Source organism: Vipera ursinii (genome assembly GCF_947247035.1).
Source record: "Vipera ursinii genome assembly, chromosome: 2".
Taxonomy (NCBI): domain Eukaryota; kingdom Metazoa; phylum Chordata; class Lepidosauria; order Squamata; family Viperidae; genus Vipera; species Vipera ursinii.
The window spans coordinates 111894405-111906518 of record NC_139513.1 but is presented as its reverse complement, the minus strand read 5'-3'; the positions used below and the strand labels follow the sequence as shown (position 1 = coordinate 111906518).

At 44.1% G+C, this 12114-nt stretch overlaps 1 protein-coding gene across 2 annotated transcripts in view; it reads right to left on the bottom strand.

The window, feature by feature from the left end:
• USP43 (ubiquitin specific peptidase 43) overlaps positions 1–3031 on the bottom strand; it is a 113559-nt gene extending 110528 nt beyond the window's left edge. Inside the window, exon 1 of one of the 2 annotated variants that reach the window (XM_083352330.1) lies at positions 2411–3031. In XM_083352330.1, coding sequence (XP_083208456.1) covers positions 2411–2995 — 585 coding nt within the window. In that variant the 5' untranslated portion in view covers positions 2996–3031. Of the gene's footprint in view, positions 1–2385 lie in introns of both variants that reach the window. The other variant, XM_083352331.1, reaches the window with a different exon arrangement.
• Between the last annotated feature and the right edge of the window lie 9083 nt (positions 3032–12114).

Sequence of the window (12114 nt, the reverse complement as noted above, 5' to 3'; positions counted from 1 at the left end):
AAAGCTGAAACAGCCTGTGACAGCCAGCAGCCAAACGTGAGCATCAGAGGCAGAAGAGGCTCACCTCCAAAGAATCCAATCTGCTAACATAAAGTGCCAGATAATATCTTCAGCAACTAACAAACAGAAATAGGAAGCCTTCATACCAGAGGCTCTCCTAATCCTATCACCTAGGCCCACTTTTCTAGAGAACACATTATTCCCCAAATAGGAAATTCCAGCACACCAATTGTAATTTCTTCTTTTTGAATGAGGGGTCTTTCCCACTGCTCCTCAATCACACTGCAATAGGGGTGCCTGACATCACCTTTGACTGGAGCCCACTATACCCTGTTAAAATAGATTCATCCAAACATGTTATACTTGTTGTGGGAGTGGGGCTTTGTCTTATTTTACATTTTTTTGCACGAGAGGGGCAAAATATAAAGAGTTAGGATCCATTTCCTGCTATTAAGAACTCCAGCGGATACCAGTCTCAGCCACATTTGAGATATGGTCCTTGATAAGCTGTGCAAAGCTTAGTGCTGCCCTCAAGCTGATGGACGTTGTACATTCCTTCTCTGCACTGTCACCAATCAATCCACTTATTTCCTCCACCCAGGAATTGCAGAAAATGTAAACAAACTGTGCTGGCAAACTTCTGGCTCAGGACACTTAGCTTGCTAGGGATGTTCCTGCAGAGCAGGCCTGGCATCACTTGCTTGATTAAGCACAGGAGAAAGGCCCCGAGGCAAGCAGCACACAAGATTCCCCACCCTCACCTTAAGGAAATGTGAGCATCTCTTTGTCACTCTGAGGTTTCTCAGCAACTGGTATGGACTGACTTTACTTCTCCAGTTTCCTTCTGCTTGGTTTTTCTCTCACACTTCATGAGCTCAGGTAACAGCAGAGAGCCCTGATTGTCTGTGCCTAGTTGGAAATCAGAGGAGGAGGAGGAAGAAGAGGAGGAGGAGGAGAAGGACTCGCTCACAGAGATCTGTGCTTTTGATCTAAAAGCAGCACCTGAGGGACACTGTGGTGAAAAGCCCCTCCATCCCCACTGGCTTGCGAACAGCACAGCGGGTCTGGGAGAAGAAAGCTGAAAGAAGGTGATCCAGCTTGATGCTCTTGTTCCTCTGATCTTTGTTCCCAACCCATCATCAGCCTGAGGACAGCCCCAATATCATCTGGGGTTCAGCACAGACAAGGAGTTGCAGGGCTCCTCCTACTTAGTAATGAATCTCTCCTTTTCATCTTCAAAGGTCTGTACCAAAGCTGAACACTACAAAATTCAGCAAAGCTTCTGAGACAATCAGTACTTGATATTTACCTCTCCAGCACAATGCTTTGTTACAGTCTTTGCCCAGAATGGGGAGAATAGCTTTGAAACACCCAAGCACACTTGTTTTCCCCCTAACTTGGCACTTGCTCGATAAGTTACAATCACAGCTCAGGGAGTTAGTTGATCCTGCGAGCCAAGAACTCTGGATATTGTAGGAGAGGATCAAGCATGACAGTTATCACTAGGCATCTCCTCCTTTGAGCGCCAAAGATTTTTCTATTATCCTCTGAGGTTTAAACCAACACACTTTCAAGAGACAGACTTTATTCTTTCACCTAGTTCTGACAGAGGGCAAAAACACAGACCTCTGTCTATCCCAAGCTCCACAGATACACTACATAAAACCACTGCATTTGCACAGAATAGAAAGCAGGTGAGTATCTTTAATACCTGTCTACTTTTAGCCTCCAGGCTAGACTAGTTTCCCAATAAAACAGACCTCCCTTCCCATCTTCCAATAACAGCATCACGAATCTCTCTGAGGCCGGCCCTTGATGTGCTCCTATTGTCAGTAGATCTCTCTTTCCCTCTAGTTGGCAATCATTCTGTTCTTAGTGCACCTGTGTGCATTTGCGGTGCTACTCCTCCTCCCTCTCGAAATCTGACTGCACGGGAGCGAAAGGCAGTTTACTTCAAAAAGCGAGGTGGCTGGGGAAGAGAAAAACCCGAAGGAGCGACCCTCCCAATTTTGACTAAATGGAGCCGTTTCCCGCCACCAGCAGCTTATCTCAAAGGGCGCCGCCAGAGTTGGAACGATGCCTGAAGAGAAGAACCGTTTGGTTTCCGCCTCAGATTCCGGCGGAGTTTTTACATTGACTTGATCTTATTACCCCCTCAGTGACTGCAGAAGGTTAGGCTGTTTCGGCTTTTCTAACTCTGAAGTTAACCACGAAGTCCCGAAAAGGACTTCACTGAAAAGACCTACACAGGGGGCTGGAAAGCGTTCAGACGTTAGGCACGAATGATCTCTGCACAGCTTCCCAACCGAGAGACTAACAGTCCTAACTACACACGAATACCCCAGGCTAGGTAACGAGCAAGCCAGGTGTGCTCGGAGAGCTCACCCTTCTCCTCTCTCGTGGACCCTACCTTGAAGTCTGCGGAGAGCTGCGGGGTGTACTCCAGAGTCCAGAGCGCGCGTACAAGCGCTGCCAAGTGCTGAGTGACCTCTCCAGCGGCGGCTTTCGATCCAGCTCTGGCTAGGCTCGGTCGATCGGGCAAAGCCAACAGGAGGAAGGCGGCGAGCAGCTCGGTGTGGCTCAGGCACTGCACCACGGCGTTCAGGAAACACGTGTTGCCGTGATTCTTCAGCCCCTGCGCGCCAGGGGTGAGCGGGCGCGGATCCCCGGAACTGGCCGCAGGAGGAGGTGGGCTCAGAGCGCCCAGCCACAGTCGGACGCCGCCGCCGCTGCTGCTGCCGCCACCTGCTTGACCGCGATCGGAGGAGCCGGGCGGCCGCTTAAAGCCGCCTTCGTCGTCTTCCGCCTCAGCGCTTTCCCGCCGCCGCCGCGCTCCCCGCAAAGTTTGCAGGAGCCGCCGAGCCAGTTTGCTGAGGGCGCGCGTGGCTCGGCGCCTTCGCCCTGCGCCGCTGTGCTGGGAAGCTGAGCTCCGGGCCCTCCCCAGAGGGGTCTGCGGAGCGGGCCCGAGCTTATCCTCCGCCTCGACTTCGCCCATCGGAGCTCGGCTGCAGCGGTCCGCTCCTCCGCCAAAGTGCCGCCAACAGCTTCTTCCTCCTCCCTTGCTACCTGCTCTCTCCGCCTCCCGTCAGCTCCGAGACTCTTCGCCCGGCCCCCACGGCTGCCGGCTGGGCAGGGCAGGGCAGGGCAGGGCTGGGCGGGGAGACGAGAGAGGAGCGGGTCGGGCTCATGACAGGAGCCGGCCGGCCATCCTCCTGGGCCCTGCCGCTTAGGGCACGTTGCTTTTCCCGCCTCCTGAATTCCCCGCCGGATCCAAGGCGCCTGAGGAAGTGCGAGCTAGCTAGACGAGGCTTTACTTTGAAGGAGCGAAGCCAAGCGCCTCCTTCTGCTTGGCGCTCATTCGCCGGGTTCAACGCGGGAGAGGCTACAGTTTTGCGGGCGAGGCGTAGTTGTTGTTGTTGTTGCTGCTGCTGCTGCTGCTGAGAAGTAGCATCCTGTGGATCGCGTTGACGAGCCCGGTGTTATTCTCAGAGTTAGTAGCTGGGCAGAGCGTCCTGCGCTATACACACACACACACACACACACACACAAACACACACACAGACACAGTGCTTTTTTGTAAAAGAAAAAGGTGCCGGAACTCACACATGTCATACAACCCGCTTTGATATCAATCAGATGGAGGAGATGGGCATAATTTTGGACACGAAGAGAAGCGGAGCAGGAAAGGCCCCCCTCTTTTCAAGCAACGTCTCTGCTTGGTTCGCCCAGTATGCTGGAAAGGCACAGTGCCATTATGTTAATCCATGAATATTTGTTTGGACATAGCGTATTAGCTGAACGCCTAAGCAGTCGTATTTTACCTTCCCGATAGTTTTTCCAGTTTTCTGGGCAGTGTTTCAGAAGTGGTTTATCATTGCCTGCTTCCTTGAGTGATTGGTCCAAGATCACCCAGCTGGGTTAGTGTCCGCGGTGCTATTGGAACTCACAGCCTCCCAGTTTCTAGCCAAAGGCCTTAGCCACTACACCAGGGCTTTTCAACCAGTGGTACGGGTACCACCTGTGGTACATTGGCACCTGGCAGGTGGTACGCAACCATCCTAGAAAAGTAGCAGGGGAGGGGAATGAGGTGAATCGGCGGTAGCACCGCACAAGACAAAACGAGAGATGGCTGGAGCTGCAGGGCTGTCAGGACTCAGCGAAAGCACCAGGATCAGCGCTTCTTTGGGGCTGTCAGGGCTGAGTGGAAGAGCCAGGATCCAGGTGGAGCTCGGCGCTGATCCTGGTGCTTCTGCTGAGCCCAGAAGAAGCGCTGATCAGCTGGAATGTTGCAGCATCTCCAGGGTCTTGTGATTTACATTCAGATGCTTGGCAACTGATTCATATTTATGACGGTCACAGTGTCCCATTGTCATGTGAAGTGACCAAAACCTGCTGCAACCACCTGTGGTACATTGGCACCTGGCAGGTGGTACGCAACCTGCTGCAACCACCCAGCAGAGGGGGAGGGAATAAAAACCAACCCCACTCCACCCCACCCCCACTGCCAATCCTCAATTGAAATGCTCACAACAATGAAAACTTCGGACAGGAAGAAGAGTGCCGCTGGACGGGCAGGCAGGCATCTTGCTCGGCTGTGGGTTGGGGGGCACTTTTCAGTGCCATTGTAACTTCGAACAGTCACTAAGTGAACTATTGTAAGTCGAGGACTACCTGTACTTCATCACTTTGTGTGTTTTTTGGTCATCAAGTTTTTGACACCTTGCTAGGCGACTCGGATGGTGGTACTCGGATGTTGCCATATCCTAAAAGTGGTACAATGGGTGAAAAGGTTGAAAAGCCCTGCACTACACCACACTGGCTCTCTGAACTTATTCAACCTAAATGTTTTCATTTAGTTACTTATCAGAATGAAATAAAAGCTCCTCACAATTTGGAATCCATAGCAAGACAGGGTGTGTCATTCCAGCATCTGCCTTCCAAGAACAAAATGATGGAACCATACAGTATATTAAGCTCCTGCTACCAAATCATGGCTGTATATTCATTAGGTTTTACCTATGCTAACAGTGAAAGCATGCACGCTTCCTTAAACTTATTAGGGGAGGGGGGGGGTTGAAGTCAAGGAATAGATGTTCAAAGGAGGTATCAAGGGGGCCTGTATGACTTGATGCTTGTCCTACAAAAAGCTCAAGGCACCTACATCAATTCTTGAAGCATCAGGTCAAGCCTCTGCTGAAAGCTTTTTGCATCACTGCTTAGAAGCTTTAAAATATTGATTTTCTTTGACACCAGTGAGACGCAGAATGACTGACAGGTATGTGAGAACAAGGAGAGCAACCTAGATTGAATTGCCAAGGAAGTACTACTTTAGACAGGCTGATATCTCAACCTTTGTCAATCTTATCTTAAAATAATTTTCAGGTCTCAGAGAATCCCAGCATAAAAATTATTATATCTACATTTTATGGTATTAGTTTGGTCAGTAAGGTGCAGCACATAAAACTTCCCACTCCTACAAGTGCTAGGATTGTGTGGTAAGCAAAGTTCAAAAGTGATGTTTATTTTCTGGGGTTTTTTAAATCACAATCTGTAGCAATCTTTCACAGAAACCTAGGGATCTATAGAACCTCAGTTGAAAAACTATCTTCTAATGATAATGTGTATGGATCCTTATATAGGAAGCAGGGAGCATACATACATGCATACTTCCTGGTGACAGGAAGGATAAAATTAGATAGAAGATAGAATGCAAGTAAAGTAAGACCTAAAAATGCAGGCAATCATTTCAAAACTATTCTGGGTTTTCCAGGGACGTAGGGAGTCAAGGATGGTAGTGTAATAATGTCTCAGAAGAGTAGAAGTATCATTAAGGCCTGAAAATTGTGCATCCATTTAGCCCCTGCTTTACTTACAAAAGAAAGAAATGAAGCTACCAAAAATGGGCATTTTGCTAGTAAAATTCCAGTGTTATGGTTTTGGTATGCAGGGGAGGGGCGTCATGAATGTGTAGTGACTGGATGCTCATCCCTGCTTTAATACTTAGCTGCAATTTTATATTCAAATTGTTTCATTTGAGGAAAATTTTCTAAAAATGCTTAAAAGGGAGTCACACACACGCTTAGCATCTGGTAAAGAAATTAGCAGAGGTAAAAGTTAGACATCTTGAATCATGATGGAAGCAACTAGCTTAAGGTTTGCCAAGTCCACAGCACCTCAAAACCTATGGATTTGGTGATATCATGGGGTAGAGCATAGGGTTGTTGCAGAATGTCAATTCTTTGAAGCCCCAAATGTGATAAGTGGATTAGTCTTGGGAACAGACCTCCAGAAAGATTCAACTGAGCAGAGAAGAGGAGAAGTTATATCTGAAAGGCCTCAAGATATGGCAGGAAATTGGTTAAATACTCTATTCTATTTTTTATTGCTTAAAACTAAAGATATTTTAATGAAACATGTTGTAAAGTGTTTACTCTCAATTGACACACCTCATAAAGTTAGCATTGGTAGGCCCTGTGCAATCTATTCCTATATGTCACTACTTACCCATTTATGTGATGTATCGTGTCTACATTATACTGTATTTGTTACTGCTGATAGGCACTTATCACTTCATCTGAGCATTTTGCTATGAACAAGTTGGTGAGTGTGAAACCAGTGGATGGCAACAGTTGCTGCCTCCTGCCATAGGAACAAACCGAAAACCTGAATCTGAAATGTTGGAAGAGGCCTTGTAGTCATGTTTGCTTGGAAATTGCTTATAATGTGCATATTTGTAACTTTGGCAGCGATATTTAGTCCAGCTTTATTTCATCTATCTTCACTCTTTCGATTGTGTTTTTAAACTGTTGTCTGTGCTATCTTAGGAAATAACTTTGAAAGCTTTTTTTAAACAAAAGACAATTTGTCTTAGAACTACAGATAGTCTTCCACTTACGACTGTTTAGCAACTATTCAAAGTTATAACTGACCCACAAAAGAAGATGTATGGCTCGGATTCAAAGTTCCATCAGTCTGGCCCCAGTGACTGAACTTCAGTTGCTTGGAAAAACAGCCACGTTTATGACCACTTGTAGCGTCCCCCATATGACAGTGTTTTATGATGGAAAACCGTCACTTTCCGTTTTTAGCAAAACTGCACCCATAATGGAGCATTGGCTCACTTCATGACCACAGCATTTGCTTAACAACTGCAGACTCACTTAATGAATGTGGTGATTCATTTAACAAGTGCCACAAAAAAAAGTTTACAAAATTAGGTCAGTCATATTACCGACCCATTTTATGACCTTTACACCGATAAAGGGCACACTCCATTATAGTCAGATATTGGACTCTGCAGGTGGAAAAGCTATCCCATTTGCCCAGTGATTGCCTTGATTATGTCCTTGATTGTGATTGAGTCTGTTTGCCATTTCCTGAAAGACTCACTGGCACAGGCTAAACAGAAATAACAGAATGCTAGAGTTGGAAGACACCTTGGAGGTCTTCTAGTCCAACCTCCTGCTCAAGCAGAAGACCCTATACCAGGGGTAGGCAACCTCGGCTCTTTTATGACTCATGGACTTCAATTCCCAGAATTCCTGAGTCAGCTGACTCAGGAATTCTGGGAGTTGAATTCCATGAGTCATAAAAGAGCCGAGGTTGCCTACCCCTGCCCTATACCATTCCAGACAAATGGTTGTCCAATCTTTTCTTAAAAGCCTCCAGTGACAGAGCACCCACAACTTCTGGAGGCAAACCATTCCACTGATTGATTGTTCTATGTTCTAACTGTCAGGAAATAGCATGCAGATGTTTATGGGGAAGAGCCAGGGCTTTTTTTCTCATAGAACGCTCAGAACGGAGTTCCGGCACCTTTTTTTGGATGGAACCTTGTAGGGTAGGCAAGGCGGGCTATATGACGTGTGTGAGTTCTGGCACCTTTTTCTTTTACAAAAAAAGCACTGGGAAGAGCACATTGGATTGACCTAAAAAAAAAACAATCCATGCTTGTGCTGCCAAAAAGAAATGATAGAAGTATCACTGAAAGTAGGTCCAACTCCAGGTCTGCGGAATCATGTCCCTGTGGCTACCTTTCCAGCCTTCTGTGGGCTTTCATGTTCTCTCATCTTCCTTGTTTGTCTACATTTCTTGGACTCCTTACTCCAACTAATTGTGCCCCATCTTAATTCTGCTGGCTTTAAATGGGAGCATAATAAAAAAAATGATAGGCACTCTGGAGTTTGATAATACACTGAGTGATGCATTTATTATTGGGACTGATAGGTCCTTGAAGCACCAAATTAAAGAGGCAACTGTGGCTGGCTGGCTGCAGCGACAAATGTTCTGAATACTTGGTGGCCATAATTCTTCATAGGAGACAGTGGTATTAAATAGAAATTATTGTTCCTTAGGATTGGAAGAAGCTGAAAATATTTTAGCTTCCAGATGTCTGCAACAGTTTCTCCTTTACCAAAAAAGTAACTTTTTATTTCATCACCTAGATTTTCCAAATTTGATTGCTGGTGACTTCATGGACATATCCATGCAGTTCTCGTGGTAATAAAGACATGGTTTGGAATTGTCTTATTGACGTTCATTTCTTGCCCTGCTGTTGTTCTCTGGAAGTCTGCCTCTAACTAGATCCAACCCTGCCTTAATTTTAGCCAAGACTGGTAGGCTGCTGCCATTTCATTCGTTCATTTTATAGTTCTCCATTCATGTACAGAGTCATTAGTCACATAAAATACTATCATTACAAATACCCCATTGCCTAGATATGATTGTTATTACCAGTGCTTTTTTTTCTAAAAAAAAAAGGTGCCGGAACTCTCATCTTGTTAATCTTTTATTTATATAATTTTATTTATATATTTATTTATATAATTAAAACATTATATATTTACTGATTATCTGGTTTTTTGTCACTCAACCTTAGCTGCACAATCACTGGGAAGCAGGATGTATTAAAATATGACACAAATTCCACCCCTTACATCACAACACCAGTATAAAAGGGGGAAGCTTGTATTGTAGTTTTATTGTATTATTACTGTATTCTGGAACTGAGTACTGTAGATTATTTTTGAAAACAGGCAAATCCTTGTCTGAAATAATGCTGGTTTTTTATGGATTCACACATTATGCTGAGCCATATTGTTTAACTGTAATAAATCACCATTGGCAGGATTCATACATATGGACCCACAGTCTAGGTATACTATATTTATTCATATTTTATATATACCATAAATTATGCATCTAATCTGGATTCGGCAAATATGCTAAAGTGGATCATTCATTTGTTGCTTAAAGTGATGTTTGGATCCAGTCATTGCAAAGCAACATTTGAAACACAGTGTATGTCCTAAATAAGTCAGTTTGGGGCATACACAGAAAACTATGGCCTAATAATATGATGTGTAAACTTATTTAGAATATCCTCCCCTTCTGCTTTCAAGGAAACCCTTTTTTGTCTTGCTTTCTGATGTCTGATGAACCTACTGATGAGGCTGGGCCGGGTGTCGCTGGCGGAGTCCCCCGGGGCCGGAGGGGCTGGTGCTGTGGGAGCCGCGGGACCCGCTCTACAGGGAGCTGCACAGGGTGGGCGGCGTCGCTGCCAGGGTGGCTGGGGGTGGTGGTGGCGGTGGGCTGCCCCCCAAGGCCAGAGTCAGCACCAGAGCAGATAATGTGGCAGCCGTGGGGCCTGCTCTACACAGTGGGGCAGGCGGCGCTGTTGGGGTGGCTGTGGGCGGTGGGTGGTGGCGGTAGGCTGCCCCCCGAGGCCAGAGTCAGTGCCGGAGCAGGTAGAGTGGCAGCCGCGGGGCCCTCTCTACACGGGGTGGGCGACGTTGATGGGGCAGCTGCGGGCAGGGGCGCAGGGGTGGGGTTGCTAAGCAAAACAGTTGTTAAGTGAATTTTGCCACATTTTATGACTTTTCCTGCCACATTTGTTAAGCGAATTACTGCAGTTGAGTTAACCTGGCTTCCCCATTGGCTTTCTTGTCAGAAGTTGCAAAGGGGGATCACATGACCCTGGGCCACTGCACCCATTATAATTGCATGCCATTTGCCAAGCATCCGAACTTTGCTCACGTGACTACAGTACGGCAACAGCCGTAATTGTGAAAATGGTCATGTTTTTCAGTGCTGTTTAACTTTGAACAGTCACTAATCAAATTTCCTGTACGACTGTCCAGCTTCAAAGTCATGAAGTGTAGGGCACAGAGTCTACTGAAATGAGGGAAATGTGAGAAGAAGAAACAGATTTAAATTACTTTTGGTGTGTGTGTGGGGGGGGAAATTCACTTTCTCATTGATAATTGTTTTTTATGGTTTCAGCCTAGTTGCTATAAAGATTCGTCACTTAATGGCTTATAGGGCATCGGAAGGACTGCTGAATTCAAGCCCAGCAGCTTATTTCAGTAATTAAAATCAACATATTGGAGATGTAAAACTGAATCCTGGTCCAGGGAGTCTGACAATTAATCTCTATTCATTCACACTCCTAAAGGAGGACATGAATCTTTACAGTTTCATTTTAAGCAGAGAAATTTAGAGAAGCTCCAAATGTTGGTTACTTCCTGAGTCAACAAGGCCCTGTCTGGAAGACTGGATTTTCTCTCCATTAAAGGTCTTAAAAGATTCCTATAAACAATATTTCTACTGAGTTACAGATTACATTTTCTTCCAGCATAAGTTAAGAGCCAGTGAAACCTGTCACTTGATTTACTGATTTAGAACCAGCAACGATATTTCCTATCACTGTTTCCGCATTTTTGGGGAGAAATGAGGATTTTCATTGTCTCAATACTTATTCCTGAAGTTGGTACAGAATGATATCTCTGGTAGGGGAAATAATGCTGATTTCAATTTCTCTGCGGTCAGCTAAGTTGATAAAAAGGGTTTTTTTTGTCTGTATCATATTCAGTGCTGAAATAATCATAGATTTCTATAAACTACCAACATTAAAAATAAAAAAGCCACCTTATTAAGTATTTTTATGGCTGCCCCAAATTATCTAGCCCTAAAAACAAGATTTAAAATATATATTTATATATATATTTGTTTAGTTAAAGATAAAAACATAAACTCTAAAAGACTGGAAACCTTTTATGGAATTTATGCTGAAAACAGAAAAATGCGAAATAGTGAATTTTGGATTTGCTGATTGAAAAAAAGGAGTTGAATGTGGTATAGATGGGATCTCTGTAATGTAGTCTGAATGATAGTGGAGGGATAATAACTTTGTCACTACTGCAAAGAAGTCACTTTTGTTCTTTTTTTAACCGTATTGCTTTATTCACTCTTGTATTTATCTTTACCTAAAAATTTCAATAAAACAAAAATTAAAAAAAAATAAAAGTAACCAGTCTAGATTTATTTTATCCAAGATCAATTGCTCTGTTCTTATAATCTATTGTACTCTTTAATAACCATCATCACATCCATAATTTTATGTAAGTCTTCTCTCATTCTTTCCTATTGTCTAGTTCATAGACATGTTGCCATAAAAAGGGCTATTCTTTCTCATTTTTGATGATAAAATTATCCTTCATAATCATATTTAATTTTGACATTTCCTTTCTTATGATTGTTTCTTACCTCTCCAGCATATCACACATTATCTATTCTCAAACCTAAGTAATCCAAACTATTTACTATCTTCACTTTTTTGCTGTCAACTGTGAATTCATTAAGCATTCCAGTTGAAACGATCTTATAATGCACTCTTCTAAGTTTTCCTTCTTTTCTGCTAACAAGCAGTATAGTGTACATCTTAAATGGTTAGTCTTTTGACCTCCATATTTGACTTTAGCTATTATCTCTTCTAATACTGCTATCCTTACACATTTGCCATACAAGTTAAGCAGATATGATAATAGTAAACATCCTTGTCTTATTCCCTTCCTAATTCAAACCACAGTTTTTCTATCCACTAGTAGTTTCTCATTCATTATTAAAGTTATTCAGAAAGAGAATCCAGTTCTAGCATATCCTTTACTTTTAATGTGTTCTACATTGTGGCATGATCTAAACAAGGATCTTGTAGCAATAAGTAAAACAGGTAAACCTTAAAACATTCTGGCACTCTTCCTAATCCATTTTATCTTAGTTATTTATTGCAGATGTATAGTATTCAGAGGAATATTTTGGCTATAGCATAAGCGTTAT